This window comes from Triturus cristatus, chromosome 2_2 (genome assembly GCF_964204655.1).
Source record: "Triturus cristatus chromosome 2_2, aTriCri1.1, whole genome shotgun sequence".
NCBI classification, from domain to species: Eukaryota; Metazoa; Chordata; class Amphibia; order Caudata; family Salamandridae; genus Triturus; species Triturus cristatus.
Window position 1 is genome coordinate 527,143,808 of NC_140582.1, and position 22,207 is coordinate 527,166,014.

The following is a 22,207-nucleotide window of genomic DNA, read 5'->3' on the forward strand; positions in this document are numbered from 1 at the left end:
GGAGTCTTCATGGGTTTTTCTGTGACCTGGGGGCTTGTTACTCACAGTTCGTTGACCTGGAGTGATGTGAGAGTATTCCTCTATGTCGGAGTCGTCAGCTTCAGACACGGAGACTTCTTCCTCTTGATCGGCGCTGAGCTGATAAAACTCATTCTGTTCTCCAAAGATGTCCGGCACTGCTAGTGCTGCGTCTCATCCCGTGACGTAGAGCACGACGGTCACGGATCGTTTTCTTCGATCAGAATGATCGACAGGCCTCGCAGCTGCTTTCTTCGTGCTCCGGGATAGGCACAGATTACAAACCTTGTGTAGGTCTGTGTGTGGAAATCTACTACCATACATTAAAACACAAATATGATGCTGATGTACGTGTAATGTTCTATTAAATACAAAAATTAAAGTCAAGTTAGGCTACTGTTCCACTTCAGTAAAAACAAAAAACAAAACAAAAAACACCTCCCATTCTCCCAAAAAAACACAAAAACTACTTCTTATGGGGCGAGCAACAAAGCGGATGGGAGGGAGAAAGCAACAATGAAAGGCAAGCAACAATGTGTAATGGAAAGGAGCAAGCAACAATGCAGCATGGGAAGGTGGGCAGGGTTAAACAGGAGGTCGCAGCTGAAGGCAAAAAAAAAAAAAAAAAAAGAAACAAACAAAAATAAGTTAGAAACAAAAGTGCTATGATGCGGCCAGCACTGGGCGAACCATTCAAGATTTTCTTTCTTATGGTGGGTGGGGGCGGGGACCACAGACAACAGAAGAAGAGCAAATGGGGCAAGAAATACCAGGGACAGCGGTAGAAGGGCAGGAGAGGGAAGCAACATGACTGACAGCGGAATGAGGGCAGCACGGGGCAAGTAGTACCAGTGAGAACAAGAGGAGGCCAACCAACAGTAAGCAATGGGCGGCTCCAAGCCCCCTCTAAGTAAAGAAAATGCCTCGCAAGCGACAGCACATGTACTGTCTCTGGCAAGATCCAAAAAGAACAGATCTAAAAAAAAATATGTTGTGCCAAATTCTCAAAGGTAATATAAGCGGTGTTGCATGTTGTTTTCCTTTCTCTTATCTTTATCTATCCAGTTTTTCTCCCTGGAATGCCCTACATGCTGTAATGTCCCGTCGAGGCACCTTCGTTGAGTAGAAACCTGCTAATTTTACTGGTGGATAGTGCTGAATCAAACGAGGCGCGCTCTTACTCTTCTCGCATCGCAGCTGCTTCTTAAAATCCAATTAAATGTAAAAACACACTACTCAAACCAGAATCCTTGTTGTCAGGGTGCTGCAGTTGTAAAACATTTTTATGGAATAAGAAAAAATGTCCAAAAGAAAAATGGCAAAAAAAAAAGAAGAAAAAAAAAAAGGTGCTTCCAGAAATTATTTTGAGTTATGAATCTGGGATGGACAACAGGTGGAGAAACAATGTGCTCTGTTGTCAGAGATTTCTCTTTCTTATATGATGCAGGAATCCTCCAACATGACATTTTAGCATTTTCGATCTTTCTGTTGAATAAACAGACCGTGCAGCTCAATACCATTGATTGATACCTTGAAAGTGAGTTCATCCTCGTTCTCGCCATTGAAGTCGTACAAGGCCTTGGCCCTCGATTTCTTCTGCCCCTGAGGTTGCTTCGAGGGCTTCGATACATCTGTAGAAATGGAAAAAGCAGAATTGACACAGCAAAAATTCAGCTTCTGCACGAAGACAATAGGCAGTGGCCACTGGCCACTCTAACACAACTGGCCTGTGAAAAATAATTTAGTTGAATAAACATATTTGCGAGGTACACAATGTAAACAAATATTGCTGTTTTGAAAACGATTTGTCTGCTGGCCGAAATGAAGCCTAATCAAAAACCAGTAAAATATATACACTATAGAAACAAGAAAGGGCAGCAGTTGGTTTCAAACACTAAGGGAAACAAACATCAACACTTCAGAATTAGTACTGCTGTTTATATACAGGCTCTGGCAAAGGAAAATGAATAAAAGGCACACAATTATTTTGGGACACCAATAGCCACTCATTAATGAAAGTGACAATATCTAGGGGATCAGATACATTTAATGCTGATCCCCAGGACACATACTGGAAGGATTTTTTAAACCATATGTTACAAGTAAAGAGCACATTATGCAAATAATTTGTTGAGGCAAGTTACTGTAACATAGTACAGCCTGACAACTCAATACAAGCCGAGTAGCACCTAGAAGTTGTACAGTCAGGAATTGAGCTGCAGCTGGACTGTGCCACAGGTTTGCGTTGGACTGTTTGCTCAGGTCTGGTATTAGCCAAGACTCTTTAATTTTACTAAAATCATACATGTAATATACTTATTTATAGAGGCTTCCAGACAGCCCACTTGATCCATCGGTGCGTTGTTGTCTCATACACATTTTAATTCGATCCACTACGGCATACAACATGGTGGGCAAAGGTCAGCCACTTCAACCACTGCTCACTTCACTGTGAGTGACGGCATTCTGCTCTTTCACAAGACATCTGTAAGCAAAGTAGCTCCCTTCACTGTCAGGAACTACTAAAACAATGTTGGCTTTTTGAGATTGAAAATTGTTTTGCTTTTAGCCATTTTGTATCCAACAATAAAAATGTACACAAACGTTGGCGAGAAAGACTGGGATTGAGTTGAAGACTGAATGGAGATGCACACCCGTGTCTCAAGATAGCCTTCATATGAGGTGGCACTATGGAGTTGTTTTCATTTTAAAACCCTATTGGGGATATCTCTAATTTTATATCATGGGACAGATCCTAGGTTCATGAATTTTTCTGTGTGTCTGGATGAACCGCTCCCTTACAAGAATGTAGTGAGGTAGAATGGCGACCCCTGTGATCAGGGGTGTGTCACTAGGATCCCAACTTAAGCAGCATTAATGGAAGATTTACCCTACAACACTCACAGAATGGGCCAGCGGAGAGGACTGAATATATGGCAGTGACTATCTGTTCATTTTGAGAGCTACTTAGTATGATCGTATAGGGCTAGCCAGAGTTTTACAAATAATCCTCTCAGGTATCAGTACTGATGGAACAGTGAGGTCTCAATTTAAAGGCACAGTTTCTCATATATCCTAGTGGAAATCATTAAAAGGCATGCAAAGCCTTTTTGAACTGTTGTGGCAGAAGGAACCACTACACATTCGAAATCACTGTCTTTCATATTTATCAGTGTTCAAAATACTAGCAGAGAAAAAACATACCAGGTACAGAGACATGATCTCAACAAACGTTTTAAATGGGTTTCAGACAAAGCATGGCCAAAGTTGTTTCACAGTTCTAAGGAGGACACTTTAAAAGTCTAGTTATGACATGATAAAGAACATGCATTTATGTATCTGCATGTTATTAATGGGCACAGTAGTTAACAACACAACCACCATATAGGAATATGGTTTCAGATGTGACTTTGGGCAAGGGGCTTAACAGTAAGAAACCAATCAGAAACCTGTACATACAGGCACATCCGACTTCAAGGATCTTGGGATCCTTTTAGGGTAAACAAGTCACCAGCAATGGCAACAAAAAGTTGTTAATAGTAAACTGTCAATATATGCTACGTGCATTTATGAATATCTATTTAAGGAAGTGTTTTGAAGATATTCATTCAGAATAATATCTAACAAAGAAAATTTAAAGGGTACATAGTTTATTTCACAAATAAGCAGAATGTGTTACAGTTGTATGGAAAGGTAAATGGTTTGAACAACGCCTCTTTGACAATGTATTGTACATTATAAAGGGTACAGGAGACATGCCTGTTTAGCACTTTGGTACCTACCAGAATGAAGGCACTCACTATTTGATAACAGTATTTCTGAGTAACATAATGCAACTTTGAAACACAAATCTATAGGTCTTGTCAACATGTATTTCATGCATATCCTCAGATTTTACACCCGTATGTTTTTGAATAGCATTTTGTAGCACTTCAGTTGCACTACTGTAGGACTACTAAACATACTACAAAATGCAGGTTGTGAATAGGCCCCTACAGTTTTAAATCTCTGATGTGGACTTCTAGATTACAAAATAAATGCAACCACCATTATCAGACAATCAGGGATCCGGGAGCACAAGGCAGACAAAACTATTACACTCCCACAAAACAGTTAAGACAAACCAAACGAGGTAAAAAATATTATTGTTATCCTCAGTTGATCCTTTTTTTTTTTTTGTTAAATGGAGACACCCACGTTTTGGTTAAAATTAGGTACGTTTGCTTCTCAAACTGGACAGGTTATTGTTTTAACTACTTTGACAATGAGTTAGGCATACAAACAGAAATTGCATTTCCATGCTGCATTTTCAAATGTTGCATTTGAATTTCTTTGCAGGACAAGAAAATCACTAGGTAAACAAAGTAGTATGTTTACTACTCCAGAAAATCACCATAATCTTTTTCTGGTGTATTAGAAGTGGGATTTTTAAATACATTTTCATCTCTTGAGTGTCCCATCATCCCACGTTTGCAGTTTCAGTACATTTGATGTAACCATGACTTTCTGTTTTCTTACAATAACTGTTTGGTTTGAGTTTCAAACATTACAATGTTGCGCAACTATTAGGTGGTGGAATGGCAACTGTCTGAAAACACACAGATTACCATGTGGCACACAGGTGAATTCACGTTAAAGTGTTCAACAGTGCCATTTTGTGCCCTTTCTTGTAAGCAACAGCAGCAGTCTTTCAAGATAAGATGATCTTGCTATGTGATTAAAATACTGCTTAATGACAAACGAACAATTGCCAGCACCATAGATCTTCCAGAACACAGTACACCGATTGTAATACACAATGAAAAGTGTCAATGGTCACTGAGTGACCCACTCTAGCTTAAATACTTGGGTTTCACTAAACGTGAAGGCAGCGTGGCACTGGAGGTTTTGAAAGTGAATCACACCAACCCAGATTAGAAAAAGTAATTGGCTCTAAAGAACAGTAATTTTTAGGTAATCAGTTTTAAAGAATCAACATTTACTTCATTGTGTTTTCCCTTTTAAATACAGATATTGCAAACAAGTCTGCAACCTCCTATCAAGAAATGATCAGAAAATATTGTAGAAGTCTTAGAAGTGATCAGGAAGTATTTGAAGTGGTTTGCAGTGTGGCATTGCATTCTCTGGGGCACTGGGGTGCAATAGCACAAATCAAAGGATGGATGACAGTGAAAATCAAAGACGTATGACTAAAATAGTGGAAGGATTAAGTGGGTCCTACTTTCTGGTAGACCCACTTTGTGGTAAGAAGACTTACTTTAAAATGTATTGCACTTTCATTGTAAGTTACAAGATTGGTTATCATCACATCAGGATGGTAGGGGCATGCATCACATGTTCCCCAATGAGACCAATAGGCAACACTCATTCGCTCACTGGGCGCGTTTAGCCAGGAGGACGCATGTCGCGATCCCTTATGCGCCCGAGATCGCTTTGCGGATGTGCGAGGTGTTGCCTCATGGGGGAGATTGGAGTCGGTTGTTGGCTTGGGAAGAGGCGGGAGTTCTGGCAATAGGTGATCTTTATGAGGATGGTAATCTTCTCCCTTTTAACGACCTTAGAGAGCGCCATGATCTCCCGCGGGGGGACTTCCTCTTGCATGCAGCTCTGACTGCGGCTATCAGGAAACACTGGCGAAAGGGACTGGTGGAGCCGGATACGTCTCTCGCTTGTCAATATATAGTGATGGCGGCGGGTACTTTTAAGGCGGTGACCTGCCTCTACTGGCGGATTACTTGCGGTATGCGCCAACCCCTGACGGCATTGCGACTCAAGTGGGAGGCGGATCTGGGGGAACCCATTGCAGAAAAAACTTGGGAGATCGTGGAGCGGCCATGGAAATGTTCCCGAAATGTGCGCTTCCAGCTCATCCAATTCTATGTTTTCCATAGGGCATACCTCACGCCTAGTAAAATTGCTGAGTATTTGGGGGGGGTCAGACACTTGCCCCCGTTGTGACCACGAGGGGGCGAATTTTCTCCACATGTTCTCGGACTGCCCACGGGTGGGAGACTTTTGGCGGGAGGTGACGACTGCGCTGCTAACTGACGGAGAGAGAGCTAGAGGTGGTACCAGGGGTCTGCTTGTTGCATTGGTTCCCGCACACTGCCAAAACTAAGGTCACCAGCCGGTTCATTGACCTGGGGCTGGTCCTGGCTAAACGGGAAATTACTTCCTACTGGAAGGCGAGGCAGGGGCCTAGTCTCTTGCGCTGGAAGAGGGAGATGGTGAAATGGGCAGGTAGTGAAGGGAACTATAGACTACGTTTGGCTCAGAGTGATGGAAGTGAGAAATCACAAGAAAAGTCCCGGGCATGGGTGGCACTCCTGGAGCTGTTCAAACATCCGGCTGTAGACGACGAAGAGGCTCTTGAGGAGAGATATGGCACGGGGCCCTTGAGAAACCCTTCACGTTCATGGGAGTATAGGACGAGGGGAGGGCACTGGATTCATGATCGGCAGCTTCCTCCTGTGCTTTTGATACACTCACTGCTGTGCCCTGCGGGATGGGAAGTCTGACAGGTGGGACGGGAGGCTTCATTGCCCTCTTGCATAACTTAGAAGCTGGCGACATGCTTGGGAGGGTGGTTGGGGTGGGGGGGTTCTGTTGGGGGAGTTTGAAAGGGAGAGGGGTGGGGGGACTTTTTATTGCATCACACCATTGTCCTGGATAAACCCTGCGGATGGACTGCGTTGCATCACAGACGCCTTATGGGAAGAGAGGTGTGACTTTGTACTCAGATTGGTGGGCTGGCCGTTATACTTCATCCTGGCTTCCTCTGGTGGCCAGTTAGTGGACGGGGGGATTGAATGTGTTATTTTATGAAACTCAATAGTCTGTTTAAAAAAAAAAAAAAAAAACTCATTCGTTCACCTTCAGACCTTTCCAAAAATAACGATTATTTGAACACATTCATCAAGATTGCTCGAGAAGACCATATAAAAGCCATTGTTACAACCTGCACTTGGCTGGTGATTACTGACTGGATGCACACAATCAATGTGAACCAATCACAGGTCGTTTACACTAATTGTGCAATTGTACACCGTATAAGAACATGAATTTTATATTTTAAAATTAACAGCAAATTTTGGGAAATATGCACCTTAAATTAAGTGATTTGGGCTAGAGTGGCTGTATGTATTGGAAAACCTGGGCTCTGGTGAAAATATACTTTTGGAGACATGCTAAAATAGTTATAAAGTAATATTTTCTGGTTTCTTTCTTTCAGCATTCTGTAAACAGGTCAAAGAATATTTCAATTTGAACAGGTGAAAGCATAAGGTAATGTGGGCAAAAAAGGATTTAAAAAGAAAATGCAGAACCCATGAAATTTTGTCATTAAGCCTTCAACTATGTATTTAAACATCTTTCGCAAATGGATAGCAGAAGTATTTTAAACAAAGAGAGGGGTCTGGCAATGTCTAGGATGCAGTACTCCACCCCAATACGCTTCACTCGTCCAAAGAGGCAAACTTTAATCCCAGAAGAGAGTGTTAGGAGTTATTTCGAACCTACCATCATTAGACTTTATTTTAAGTGCAGATGTAAGCCGAGGCATGCTTATCATGGAGGGTTAAATCGAGAACAACTGTCTTGAGACCAACCTATTCACCAAGAATGAATAAAGCTTATAAACAAATTAAGGGAGTTTACTATATGTTTACACACAACATATACATTTGAGGTACCAAGACATCAAAAGGCACTCATTATGGGATGGTGCCAAGATGTTCCTGGCATACATCTGCATTACTTTACCATCTCTTAAAAAAGTAATTAAAAGAGCTACAAATACACCTACTACTGATATATTAGTACATAACTTTGTCAATGAGGACAATCAAAATAGTTGCAAGTTAAAAAAGAAACTATAATTACAACATGTGAGAGGGACATGTCCTGGGTTCTTACGGCCGTTCATATTTAGTTCACAGTCTGGTATCTTATTTTAATGTAAGAAAACATAATTAGAGAGATTTAAAAAGATGATACATTGCAAGTGCAAGTTATTTAAAACCTTCATGGGAACGGCATGGTGCTAACTTTCAAATATGAGCCGCTCTGAGAAGGGGGCATAGGCTTAGCCAACGCAATGGTAAATATTTTGGAATATCCATTCGAAAATAGTCACTTTGCACACTAAAAAGTTTTGAACTGTTCATGGATATTAGCGGCTGCTTGCAATCCGTCCATAAATGTGGGAAGTCAAGTATAAGATCTGAAATAGTGTAGCTTTAGAAAAATGAATGAGGATTTGTTTTTTTTTGTTTTTTTACATAAGTCTGTATCCAGATTTGGGTATTGAGGTATGTAGAAAGGTCTTTTGCAATAAAAGAAGACTTCAATGGTCTGAAACTACTCCATTGGTCTCCTGGATACACAGACACAGTACAACATTAACTAGGGCACAGAACAAACACTGGAGAGCTTGATTCACAAAGGTAAAACTTACACTTTTGTGAAAGTCTAAGATTGTTTGATATTTGCAAACAAATTTTACTAGTAGTATGTTTACAGCTGCAGAGTCTGCACACTCATGGCGGAGACTCGACACATAAGAAAATAGGACAGAGCGATCTTTTTATCTGCGGAGTCTCCGCCACGAGTTCAGGTACTCTGCAGTCGTAAAGATACTTCTCTTAAAAGGTTTTGGTGAATATCAAAAAAATCATAAGCTTAAACAAAAATGTAAGGTTACCATGTGAATCAGGTCGAGAGTTTATACCCATTATTTGTAAGGACTATTGGGTGTGCAGAGGTTCTCTTCTGTGGCAAGAGGACAAATCAGTAAGGCTATAACAGATGAGTGGAAGAGCACAGGCAGTTTGCATTTATGGTGATGCGTCTGTATTTCTTCCTCTTCTCTTGGGCTTATGCCATTACGTTACAAGGCTGTCCCGATAATTCTCAGGTTTTAATCTCAGCCATGCTATAATGTGGCTCCGTAAGTGTAAAAGGGCATTAGACTGAACAATACTATTTCCTCAAAAACGTTTGATACAGCACTTGATTTGTAATGAATATGCTACTTACCAGTATGCATCTGTTCTTGGCATGTAGGGCTGCTGACATTCATATCTGTGCATAGATCGCCGCCTAGTGTTGGGTCCGGATGTTTGCACGTTTTTGTCCTGGAAGAGTCTTCGAAGTATCCTTGGATAGGTGACTCCTCCCCTGGACTACAGTGCGCATGGGCATCCTCTCCATCCTCAGATTGTTTGCCATTGTGGCAGTGATGGAGTAGATACAGAAAGTGATGACCATGCTTACAGTAATTCTGAGAGCTGCAGCTGCTACAGGCGCCGGGGAGGAGGGAGGGCGATATGAATGTCAGCAGCCCTACATGCCAAGAACAGATGCATACTGGTAAGTAGCATATTCAGTTCGAGGCATGTGGGCTGCTGCATTCATATCTGTGCATAGAATACATAGCAGTGCCCTCTATTAGCGGCGGCTACCAGTGCCAGCTGCAGCGGTCTGAAAAAGAGTTTTGAGAACAGCCTGTCCTACAGCTGCCTGCTGTTTTGATTGCACATCTACACAATAGTGTTTAGTAAATGTGTGTGTAGTGGACCAGGTGGCTGCTCTACATATATCATGCAGGGGAATATTTCCTAGAAAAGCCATGGAGGCCCCTAACTTACGTGTTGAGTGGGCTCGTGGGGGAATAGTTAATGTGCGTTTTGCCTTTTGATAACAAATTTGGATACACTTAACTATCCATCTGGCTATCCCTGCTTTGGAGATGGCGTTACCTTTGTGGTGTGGGGCAAAGGCAACGAACAGTTGTTTTGTCTTCCTAAAGGGTTTAGTCCTGTCGATGTAATACATAAGGGCCCTTTTGACATCTAGTGTGTGGAGTGCCCTTTCCGCGACAGTTTGTGGGTTTTGGAAGAAAACGGGCAGTTCAATAGTTTGATTCAGGTGGAACTGCGATATTACTTTGGGCATGAATTTGGGGTTGGTACATAGTACGACCCTGTTGGCATGAACCTGTATAAATGGCTCTTGAACTGTTAGTGCCTGGAGTTCACTAACTCTTCTTAAAGAAGTGATTGCTACCAGGAAAGCTACTTTCCAGGTGAGGAATTGAATCTCGCATGAGTGGAGAGGTTCAAAGGGTGGACCCATCAGGCGTGTGAGGACCAGGTTGAGGTTCCACATTGGAGCCGGTGGGTGGCTTGGTGGAATGACTCGTTTGAGTCCTTCCAAGAATGCTTTGATGGCAGGCACTCTGAATAGAGAGAGGTGCTGCCTGGTTTGTAGATAGGCTGATATTGCGGTCAAATGGACACGTATAGAGGTGTACGCCAGATTGCATCGGTATAGGTGTAGGAGGTAACAAATGATGTTTTGGGTGGATGCGTCCAGCGGGTTAATGTCATTATTACCGCAATAAATGACGAACCTTTTCCATTTGGCTGCATAGCAAGCTCTTGTAGTGGGTCTCCTGGCCTCCTTGATGATGTCCATACAGTCAGATGGCAGGTTGAGGTAGCCAAACTCTAGGACTTCAGGAGCCAGATTGCCAGGTTCAGCTGTTGCGGATCTGGGTTCTGAATCTCTCCATGGTTCTGCGTCAAATGCGCGGGTTTGATCCGCAGCCTTTGATGCGGCACCACGGAAAGTTCGAGGAAGGTGGTGTACCATGGCTGGCGTGCCCACATAGGAGCAACTAGGACGAGTGTCAGGGAGTGTTGTCTGAGTTTGCGAGCCACCAGCGGTATCAACGGCGCTGGGGGAAAAGCGTACGCAAATCTGCCGGACCAGTTCATCCATATCGCATTGCCCTGCGACTGCGGATGTGGGAACCTGGCGGCAAAGCTTTGGCATTTTGCGTTTGCTTGTGGCGAACAGGTCTATCTCTGGATGACCCCACTGCTGGAAGTACGGCTGGAGTACTGATGGGTGTAACTCCCACTCGTGCATCTGGTGGCTGTGTCTGCTGAGCAGATCCGCCATCTGGTTGTCCTTGCCGGGGAGGTGTTCCGCCATGAGGAACATGTTCCTCTGAATGGCCCACTTCCACATGCTCTGAGCCAGATGAGACAACTGTGGAGAGTGCGTTCCTCCCTGCTTCTGTATGTAGTACATTGCGGTCATGTCCGTCCGGATCAACACGACCTTGTTGCACAGATGTACTTTGAATGCCTTCATGGCCAGGAAGATTGCCATCAGTTCCAGAAGGTTGATGTGCATTTTCTTCTGTTGTGTCGTCCATAGTCCCTGCACTGTGTAGTGGAGTACATGAGCTCCCCATCCCTGGAGAGACGCGTCCGCTGTCAGTACTATTTGTGGAACAGGCTCTTGGGACGGTCGGCCCTTGCAAAGGTTTTGTGGATTCCACCAATGCAGAGAGTTGTATGCCCGACCGCTCACCAACACTAGGTCTTTTAACTGTCCTTGAGCCTGATTTCACTGACGTGCTAAGCACTCCTGAAGCGGGCGCATATGTAATCTCGCATGCGGGACTATGAAAATGCAGGAGGCCATCATGCCTATCAACTGCATGAACACTCGAGCAGGAAGGGAGTGTTGGGGTTTGAACTTGGAAATCAGCATTTGCATGCTGTTGATCCTCACTAAATTTGGCTGAGCTGTGGCCGCCAGAGTGTCGATAGTCGCACCCAGGTACTGTTGTACGTGTGCGGGCTGGAGATGGGATTTTGGGTAATTTAGTGAGAATCCCAGACTGTGAAGGAGGTGAATGGTGCGGGACATGTGGCTGGCACATTGCTGGGCTGACTTCGCTTGAACGAGCCAGTCGTCCAGGTAGGGGTAGACGTGTATGTGCTGTCTCCGTAGATGTGCCGCCACAGTAGCTAGGCACTTTGTGAAAACCCTGGGTGCTGTTGTCACGCCGAAGGGCAGGACTTTGAATTGATAGTGCTGTCTCTGAACAGTGAACCTGAGGTATTTTTTGTGTGAGGGGTGAATGGGTATGTGGAAATACGCATCCTTGAGGTCCAATGTGGCCAGGAAGTCTCCCTGTTTGAGAAGCGGAAGGACTTGCTGGAGAGTGAGCATGTGAAAGTGCTCGGAAAGAATGTACTGGTTCAGGGGTCTTAGGTCTAGTATAGGTCTGAGTGACCCGTCCTTTTTCGGTATTAAAAAGTAGAGGGAGTATACTCCCGTACCCTGCTCGTGGACGGGTACGACCTCTATAGCGCCTTTTAGAAGCATACTTTGCACCTCTTGCTGTAAGAGCGTTAAGTGCTCTGAGGACATAGGACGGTTTCTTGGAGGTATTGTGGGTGGAGTGGAGGTTAGCTCTAGACAGTAACCGTATTTGACAATATCTTTGACCCACCTGTCCGTGGTGATGGAGTTCCACGTGGACAGGAACCTTTGTAGCCTTCCCCCGACAGGTGTTATGTGGTCGGGAGGAAGGGAGAGGGCGTCACTGCTTGTTTTTGGGGGAGGATCTGGTGTTGCCGTAGCCGCGTCCTCTGCCCTTTGTACTGGAGCCACGATATCCACCCCGGGTGTTTTTATCGTAGGTGGTTTGGGTATTGCCCTTGCTGTATGTCTGCTGTGACCCCTGTCCTCTACCTGCTCCTCTATTTCCGGGGCGACGAAAGGAGCTGCTCCGAAAGGACTGAGTCTGGAGAGCCCCCATGGACTTTGCAGTGTCCGTGTCCTTTTTTATTTTCTCAAGGGCGGTGTCAACCTCCGGCCCGAATAAATAGTCGGGGTTGACAGGTTGGTTTAGTATATTATTTTGCACCTCAGGTTTGAATCCGGAGATTCGCAACCAGGCATGTCGTCGCAGCATGACGCTTGTGTTTATGGCCCTGGCAGCCGTGTCTGCAGCATCTAGTGCACACTTGATGGAAGCATTTGTGAGTAGCTGTCCCTCTCTGATAAGAATTTCTGCACCTTCTTTGTACGGGTCAGGGAGATGTTGGAGTAGTTGCTCCAATGTGTCATAGTGCGCTCTATCGTAGCGAGCGAGGAGTGCTTGAGTGTTGGCTATGCGCCATATATTGGCAGCCTGGGCGGCAACTCGCTTGCCAGAGGTCTCTAACACCTTGGACTCTTTGTCCGGGGGAGGAGCGTCACCTGTCGTTTGCGAGTGTGCCCTCTTGCGAGCATTCGCAACACAATGGAGTCGAGAGGTAATTGGCCTCTGATGTAAGTAGGGTCCCCAGGTGCTGATCTGTACTTTTTGTCGATCCTGGGGTTTATCACCCTTGCCCTGGTGGGTTCCTTGAAGATGTCCTTGGCTGGTTTGAGGACCCCCTTCAACATGGGCAGAGTCTTTACATGCCTTTCTGAGGAAGCGAAAGTGTCCATAAGGAAGTCGTCCTCCACGGTGTCAGAGTGAAGCTGCACTCCATGATTATTCGCAGCACGTTCAATAAGAGCGTTGAACGCTGCAGTGTCCTCTGTGGGAGATGTTTTCGCTCCATAGAGTTGTGGGTCCTGTGCATCTAGAGGTGCACTGGGGTCTGCAGGGTCGCCCCAAGTTTGATCAGGGTCCTGTTGGTCATCAGGGTCCATGCCTCCGTGGTAAGGGAGTTGGTCATCCATATAGTCTGCCAACGCATCCGTGTCGGAGTGTGTGGAAGAGAATGATAGTGGATCCTGGTAGGTCGAGTCGAAAGATTCGCAAAGCACAGGTTCTGAGTCCACAGGCATCTTTCTTTTTAGTGGGATCCTGAAAGTGTCCAAAGGTGGCTCCGAAGTTATCCTCCGTTCATGGATAATCATCCTGCCGGTGTTGGCGTCGATGTAATGTGACGGAGACGTCTCGGCAGGTGTAACCGTGGTGTGGGTGACCCGTGTCCTGAGTTGGAACATTTTCGGGACCGTGGATGGCGGCAGGCCAAAAGTTATGTTGGCTGGCGCCGAAGAGGCTGCTTGAGCTTTTGGTGTGCCGGGGCCCGATGTGTCCTGGAGGACCGTTTGGGTTTTGCTGCTTTGTGCTGCAACGGTTCGCACTTGAAGCGCTTTCGAGGCCTTAGCGCCGACCAGAGGCGTAGAGGCGGCCGTGGATTTTTTCGGCGCCGGTGGGTCATCGAGTCGAGGGGCGGAAATGGCCGTCGACGTTTTCGATGCATGAGGCTTCGGTGTTGCCGTGGAGGCGACGTGAGACGCAGCCGGCAGTATGGCCTTTGGTCTCGGAGTCGATGGCGTCGGCGCCGCGAGCCGAGCAGGTTTGATGGCACCGAGGGCCTTTTTCCGTATGCCGACTCCGACGTCGGCCGCTTCAAGTTTGGCACCGAAGTCTCGTTTGGTGCGCTCGGTGCCGACGCGCGTCGCTGGCGTCGAAGGTGTGGAAGGCCTCGATCCGACTTGCGCCACTTTCGGTTTCGGTTTCATTTGTACCAGTGCAGCTTTCGGTTTGGTAGAAGGGAAACCAGCCGGTTTAGGTAATAATGGCTGCCGCTGAACGTCCGAGGCCGGGCCCGAGGGCGGGGCCGAAGAACTGCGGGATAGGTCTCGGGTAAGGCCCGAAGGCGATCCCTCGACCGGAGCCATAGACTGTGGCACTGGGCTCTCGTCAGTCTGAACGGGTAGGCCTTGCTCGTCATTGGAGCTACTCTCTTCGGCCCCTAAGGCCTCATCGCCGTCTCCTACCTCGGTGTTGTCTTCATCTCTGCGAAAGAGTGATTCGTCGACGTCGTCCGAACCGGAGTCATGTTCGGAAACGGGACTGGAGGGTAGGATTTCCAATTCTTCGACATCTTCGGCGTTGAAGATGTCTGCCGGGGCCGGTGCCGCGTGCTTTGCTTCGAGCCTCGCCGCACGTCGATTCCGTAGAGTCTTCTTGGAACGGAACCGGGCACAGGCCATGCATGTCGATTCGTCGTGTTCCGGCGACAAGCATTTGTTGCACACGGGATGGACGTCGATATGGGGATATTTCGCATTGCATACCGGGCACCTTTTGAATGGTGTCCTCGACTCCATCGTCGGTGTCGTCGATGGTCAGGTAAAAAGCGAAAAGTTGGTTCTAAAGTTAGTAAGCTAACAGGTAGAGTCGAAACCGATCGAGTGAACAGTACCAACGCGAACTAAAGGCCTTTTGGCCTCGACAAAGTTTTTTCCTAACTGGATTTAAGATCGCACATCCGAACCCAATGGCGGAAAAAAACAATCTGAGGATGGAGAGGATGCCCATGCGCACTGTAGTCCAGGGGAGGAGTCACCTATCCAAGGATACTTCGAAGACTCTTCCAGGACAACAACGTGCAAACATCCGGACCCAACACTAGGCGGCGATCTATGCACAGATATGAATTCAGCAGCCCACATGCCTCGAACACAAATAAATGTTGGGGCCCACAATTTTGTTCAGAGGCCCCAGGCTGGTGCATAGAAGGTCAGAGCTGCCGAACAGCAAGGCTCACACTCATGCCTCTTTAATCCACCACCAGACACTCCCTGCCTCTTTATATCACTCTTATGAGTTCTTCTTTATCTTTGCCTTCTCCCTTTGTCAGTTTTACAGTCTTTCTCTTCCTCCCCCTTTTGTGTTTTTCTCTTTTGCTCTTGATCAAAGCCTGTTGAGGAAAATTAAGCGCCAGTGGCTCCACCTGCAACCGCTGACTGTATACAAATGTCAGAAGCACTTTGCTCAGATTGATAAATTTAAAATACTTCTACCCATCGACCTAGCAATTTACTTCTTTCCTCTGGATTGCTTCCTAAAGTTGATATTTTTCAATTCTGCGCAGAGCATACCTAACACAGCAGAACTTTCACGCACTATTCCCTGCTAACTCACCTAGCTGCCCTAGATGTCATGCAGATGTTGCAGACCTATCACATATGTTATGAGCTTGCCCCTTAATAACCTCTTATTGGACAGATATACGAACTGCACTATTCACACTGACAGGCGCTACCCACTGGGATGATATCGAACACGATCTATTGGGCCTCTATCCCAGCCCCAAAGTTGTTACGTTTTTTTTTTTTTAAAACAAAATTTATTAATTTTCCCAGAATCGGTACAGGTGCGATAAATGTACAGAATATCAATTGTAACATAGCATGAGCATACATATGAACAAGATAATGGCAACGCTCACGAACAAACAATCAAATGTAATCTTATATTACAAAAATGGTCCCATCTCCTCTGGTATCCAGTAGAATGGTTGTCATCCTATCATAACATCCCTTTTGGTTATGTTGTGTAATAATCGTACAATTTCCTGAACAATTATCTAGTCAGTAGTATACATTTTGATTAACTACCCTCCCCCCACCCCTGCTGACGGGCCTCCACAAGTTCATATCGGTTCCGATTAGAAAAGAAATGGCCTAGGACCTGTGTTAAGCACACTAATAGGGTGAGTGTAAATTCTGGATAGTAGGAATCCACATATACATTGGGCAATTGGGAATAATAGAAGCCCTGAACCTAGCGACTGTCCAACTTAGGATATAAGAATGATGTCTGCTCTTTGGATAGGGCTTAGAAATGGAATAGAATGTCCAATATGGTGACCTATGACTTAAGAGTGTCAGATTTTTTGAAGGTTTCCAACAATTGATCCCAGCTCATTGCAATTGGTTCTTTCCTGAGACCTCTTTTCTCCTCTCTGTGGATAGCCACACTCTCTGCCAGTCCCCACCTCTCCACTTCCTCCTTCCAACTTAGTAGTGTGGGCAAGAGTTTTAAAGTTACAGCAAGATTTGTAGATTTGGTGCTCCTTCTGGCAAAGCAGCAAATAACCAGGTGCTGGAAGTACCTGAAGGCGCCCCCAGTGTCTAGCTAGCAAGAGGAGGCAATACGCTGGTGCACAGCGGGTAGCTATTGTAGCAAGCTGGCTCCTTATGTGATATATCAAAACGTTGATATACAATGTAAACAATCCAGGGGTTCCCTTGTGAGTGGACAGGGGCTTGCTATGCAATCCCAAAGTGCTCTATTAGGGGGTAGTGTTGTCGAGCAGGCTTTGGCTCAACACAGAGGAATGCAAGACATTTGTAAATACACACAATAATTAATAAATGACGCACACGACTCAAGAAGGAGATCCACACCAATTTATAAAAATATCAAGTATCTTTATACATGTTTAAGCATCAGAAAAGGAATATGCTACTTACCAGTATGCATCAAAGTCTTTGGAAGTCACAAGGTCGGTGACTCCTCCTTTGGTTCGTATTGCGCATGGGCTTCGGCTCCATCCTCAGATTGTTTTTCGCCAGCAGGGAAAGATGGAGCGTAGTAATAACAGTAAAGAAACCCATGTGTGTTGTATCTAAATAAGATAGACTGGAACGGATAGAGGTAGCCGGGGAGGCGGGTGGGCGTGTATAGATCTGCAGCTCTACATGCCAAGAAGAGATGCATACTGGTAAGTAGCATATTCCGTTCGAGGCATATGAGCTGCAGATTACACACTGTGCATAGACTATATAGCAGTACCCAACCCTAGCGGCGACCACCGGCATCCGTTGCAGTTGTTTGGAACAGTGTTTTTAGTACAGCCTGGCCCACACTAGCTTGTTGCTTGGTTTGCACATCTACACAGTAATGTTTTGTGAAAGTGTGCGGTGTTGACCATGTCGCTGCTTTGCAGATGTCATCTAATGGTATGTTCCCTAGAAAAGCCATAGAAGCCCCTATCTTCCTTGTAGAGTGGGCTTTAGGGGGAACAGATAGCGTTCGTTTTGCCTTGTGGTAGCAAATCTGTATGCATTTTACAATCCACCTAGATATCCCTGATTTAGAAATAGGGTTGCCTTTATGTGGTGGAGAGAAAGAGACAAATAGCTGTTTGGTTTTTCTGAAAGGTTGTGTTCTTTGGATGTAGTAAAGTAAGGCCCTTTTAACATCCAGTGTGTGTAAAGCTCTTTCCGCAACGGTTTGAGGTTGTTGGAAAAAGACTGGTAATTCTACCGACTGGTTGAGATGGAAGGGAGAAATGACTTTGGGTAGGAATTTTGGGTTGGTGCGGAGTACAACCTTGTTCTGATGCATTTGGAGAAAAGGTTCCTGTATAGTGAGTGCTTGTATTGCACTAACCCTTCTAAGGGAAGTGATGACCACTAGAAAAGCTGTTTTCCATGTGAGAAATTGCAGCTCACATTTATGTAATGGTTCAAAAGCCGGTCCCATTAGCCTTGTGAGAACTATATTCAAGTTCCAGACAGGTGAGGGTGGTACTCTGGGTGGAATTACTCTTTTGAGGCCTTCCATAAACGCATTGATGGCAGGCACCCTGAAAAGCGATAGGTGCGGCCTGTTCTGTAAGTAAGCAGCAATTGCTGCGAGGTGTACCCGAATGGATGTATATGCTAGGTTACACCTTTGTAGATGGAGCAAGTAACAGATGATGTGCTGTATGGACACATTTAGAGGGTTGATTGTGTTGTTATGGCAGTAAACAACAAATCTTTTCCACTTTGCAGCATAACATGCCCTAGTAGTAGGGCGTCTAGCTTCTCTGATAATATTCATGCAATCAGGGGGAAGGTTAAGGTATCCGAATTCTAGGATCTCAGGAGCCAGATCGCAAGGTTGAGCTGAGCTGGGTCCGGGTGCCTGATCTCTCCATGGTTCTGGGTTAGGAGGTATGGTGAGAGGTGTAACTTTTGGTGTGGTACTACCGAGAGTTACAGTAGTGTGGTGTACCACGGTTGTCTGGCCCATGTTGGAGCTACCAGGATGAGCGTGAGGGAATGCTGTTGTAGCTTTCGCACCACTAATGGAATTAGTGGGAGAGGTGGAAAAGCGTATGCAAATTTGTCGGACCAGTTCATCCATATCGCATTGCCTTTGGACAATGGGTGTGGATATCTGGCGGCGAAGTTTGGGCATTTTTTGTTTTTGTGGGCGGCAAAGAGGTCTATCTGAGGATGCCCCCACTTCTGAAAGAACGGGTGAAGAACCTGTGGGTGAAGTTCCCATTCGTGAATCTGTTGCGTTTGTCTGCTGAGCAGATCTGCCACGGTGTTTTGGACTCCTGGGACGTGTTGGGCCAGGAGAAACATTTTTTGCGGAATTGCCCATCTCCATATGCTCTGTGCTAATTGAGAGAGTTGTGGAGTGTGTGTGCCCCCCTGTTTTTGAATGTAGTACATGGCAGTCATGTTGTCTGTGCGAATGAGGACTGCCTTGCATGAAATCTGTGTCTGGAAGGATTTTAGGGCTAGGAAGATTGCCAGTAACTCCAAATGGTTGATGTGGAGTAACTTCTGTTGCGGCGTCCATGTGCCCTGCACTGTGAGATGTAACAAATGAGCTCCCCAGCCGGAGAGCGATGCGTCTGTTAGGGTTATTTGTGGAACTGGGTCCAGGAACGGCCGACCTTTGGAAAGGTTTGTGGTGTTCCACCACTGCAGAGAGCGATGGGTGCGACCGTCCACCAACACCAGATCTGTCAGTTGCCCCTGGGCCTGGTTCCACTGGCGCGCTAAGCACTCTTGGAGTGGACGCATCTGGAGTCTTGCATGAGGCACTATGAAAATGCAGGAGGCCATCATCCCTATAAGTTGCATAAACACTCTTGCTGGGAGAGAGCGTTGAAGTATGAATTTTTGACGCAGAGCCTGTATGTTTGAATTCCTGGCAGGATTGGGATAGGCTATGGCTTTTGAGGTGTCTATGGTGGCACCGAGGTATTGTTTTGTGTGTGATGGTACCAGGTGGGACTTTTGGTGGTTCACCGTGAAACCTAGCTGGTGAAGTAGTTGGATTGTAGCGGTGGTGTGGTGCACACATTGGTCGTAGGACGTGTCTTTTATTAGCCAGTCGTCCAAATATGGGAAGACGTGAATGTGGTGTCTTCTGAGGTGTGCCGCCACTACTGCTAGGCACTTGGTGAATACCCTTGGTGCTGTTGTGACCCCGAACGGGAGCACTTTGAACTGGTAGTGTTGCCCGTCCACTACAAACCTGAGGTACTTTCTGTGAGCATGGTTTACTGGGATGTGAAAGTATGCGTCTTTCAAGTCCAGTGTGGTGAGAAAGTCGTTGTGGGAGAGGAGTGGAAGAACCTGTTGAAGGGTTACCATGTGAAAATGGTCTGAATGTATGTAAGTGTTTAGAGGTCTGAGATCTAGAATAGGTCGTAGAGTCTCGTCTCTTTTTGGAATCAGAAAGTACAGGGAGTAGACCCCTAAATTTTGCTGATTGATGGGGACTTGCTCTATGGCTTGTTTTTGCAGGAGGGAGATTACTTTCTGTTTTAATAACGTAGCATGTTCTTGTGACATTGGGCGTTGCCTGGGTGGAATGTTTGGGGGGGGGCAGATGTTAATTCTAGGCAATACCCTGAATGAATAATTTGGGTCACCCATCTGTCTGAGGTGATGGTCTCCCAGACGTGAAGGAAATTTTGTATTCTGCCCCCGACCGGAGTGGAATGGTCTGGAGGGAGCGGGGGAAAGTAATTGGGTAGGCGGTGTGGCAGAGCGGGCGGTATTTGTCTTGCCTCTGCCTTTATTATTATTGCCTCTGTAGCCGCCTCTTTGATAACCCCTTGTGAAGGTAGACTGAGGAGGGGATTTGTAGGACGTGGATACGCTATCTGAGGAGTAGCCTCTACCCGTGCCCCGAAAGGAAGAGCGGCGAAAGGAGCGCCTAGGAGTGTATGACTGTAGGGCTCCCATGGATTTCGCCGTATCAGTGTCTTTCTTCATCTTCTCAAGGGCTTCATCAACTTTTGGACCAAATAAATGTTGTTGATCGAATGGGTGGTTCAATATGGAGGCTTGCACCTCAGGTTTAAAACCTGAAACTCTTAGCCAGGCGTGGCGACGGAGGAGGACACTGGTGTTTATGGCCCTGGAGGCTGTATCTGCCGCATCTAGGGCACAGCGTATAGAGGTATTAGTTATAGTTTTTCCCTCTTGAATCAATTCATTAGCCCTATTTCTGTATTTTTCAGGGAGATGGTGCATGATGGTCTCTAACTCATCATAATGCGCTCTGTCGTATCTGGCCAATAGCGCTTGAGTGTTGGCGATACGCCATATATTGGCGGCGTGTGACGCAGTGCGCTTCCCTGACGCGTCTAGGAGCTTGGACTCTTTGTCAGGTGGTGGTGCTTCGCCTGACGCCTGAGAATTTGAACGCTTCCTAATTGTAGATACCACTAAGGAATCCAGTGGTGCAGGGCCTTTAATGTATGAAGGATCTGTGGGGGCGGCTTTATATTTTTTCTCTATACGTGGGTTTAGGACCCTAGCCCTGACTGGGTCTTTAAAAACCTCTGGTGCATGTTTGATTACTCCTTTTAGCATAGGTAGTATAGCAGTAGACCTATGTGCAGTATCGAAGGTGTCTAGGAGAAAATCTTCTTCTACTGGGTCAGTATGTAGCTCTACCCCGTGATAATGTGCCGCCCTCTGTAGTTGGTGGTGAAAACCTAACGAGTCTTCTGGTGGGGATGGCCTAGATGGATAAAGGTCATCCTGTGGGACATCTGGGATGTCCGGATTGTTATAGTCATCCCATGGGTCTGGGGATCCAGTAGGGATGGGGTCTTGTGGCACATCTGCTGGATCGTAGTAAGGGTCCCCTTGATCATCATGGTCTGGAGACAGGGTCGGAGAGCGATGAGGCAGGGGTGGAGAAGGTGGAGAAGGTGGAGGTGGGGAAGGTGGGGAAGGTGGAGGGGGTGGAGGAGGTGGGGAAGGCACTCTGAAAGGGGAGGTAGCAGTGTCCTTCCTCTTTGGAGGTGGAGGTGGAGCTGGTTTGTCCAAATGTTTCTTTTTTGAAGACAATGTCAAATGTCCAGTTTTTGGATCCTTGGTAAGTGTCTTTTGCATAGGATCCGGTGTGAAAAGTTCTTGCGACACTGGTTGTTCGGTCGGCGCCGAGGTTTTCGGGGCCGACGGCTTTTTAGGCTCGTCTGTGCCGTGCTTTTTCGGGACCTCCGATTTTTTGTTCGGTGCAGAGAGAGGCTTCGGCACGGGAGTGTCGGCGCAGAGGGCCTTATGATGTTTGGTCGGCACCGAGAGGGCGGGTTTCGACACCGAGGGCTTTGGTGCTGAGCTTGGTGTGGAGGGTGAGGACGATTTTTTCTTCGGTGCCGAAGGGTGTTTTTCGGCACCGCTGGTAGGCTGGCTCGAGCCCGAGCTGCCGGAAGGCTTAGTAGGCTTCTTTACCGGGCCCGAAGGTGGGGTGTTAGAAGCAGTGTCCTTGGTCTTGCCTAGGCTCGAAGGCGTGACTGAAGCCTTTTTGTGTATCGGCGCGGGTGTGGGAGGGGGTATAGTA

At 46.3% G+C, this 22,207-nt stretch overlaps 1 protein-coding gene across 1 annotated transcript in view; it reads right to left on the bottom strand.

The window, feature by feature from the left end:
- The window catches only part of SH3D19 (SH3 domain containing 19), a 524,308-nt gene that overhangs the window by 5,929 nt on the left and 496,172 nt on the right, over positions 1 to 22,207 (bottom strand). Inside the window, exon 20 of the mRNA XM_085641658.1 lies at positions 1,549 to 1,649. Within this exon, the coding sequence (XP_085497784.1) occupies positions 1,549 to 1,649 (101 nt within the window). The remainder of the gene's footprint in view (positions 1 to 1,548; positions 1,650 to 22,207) is intronic.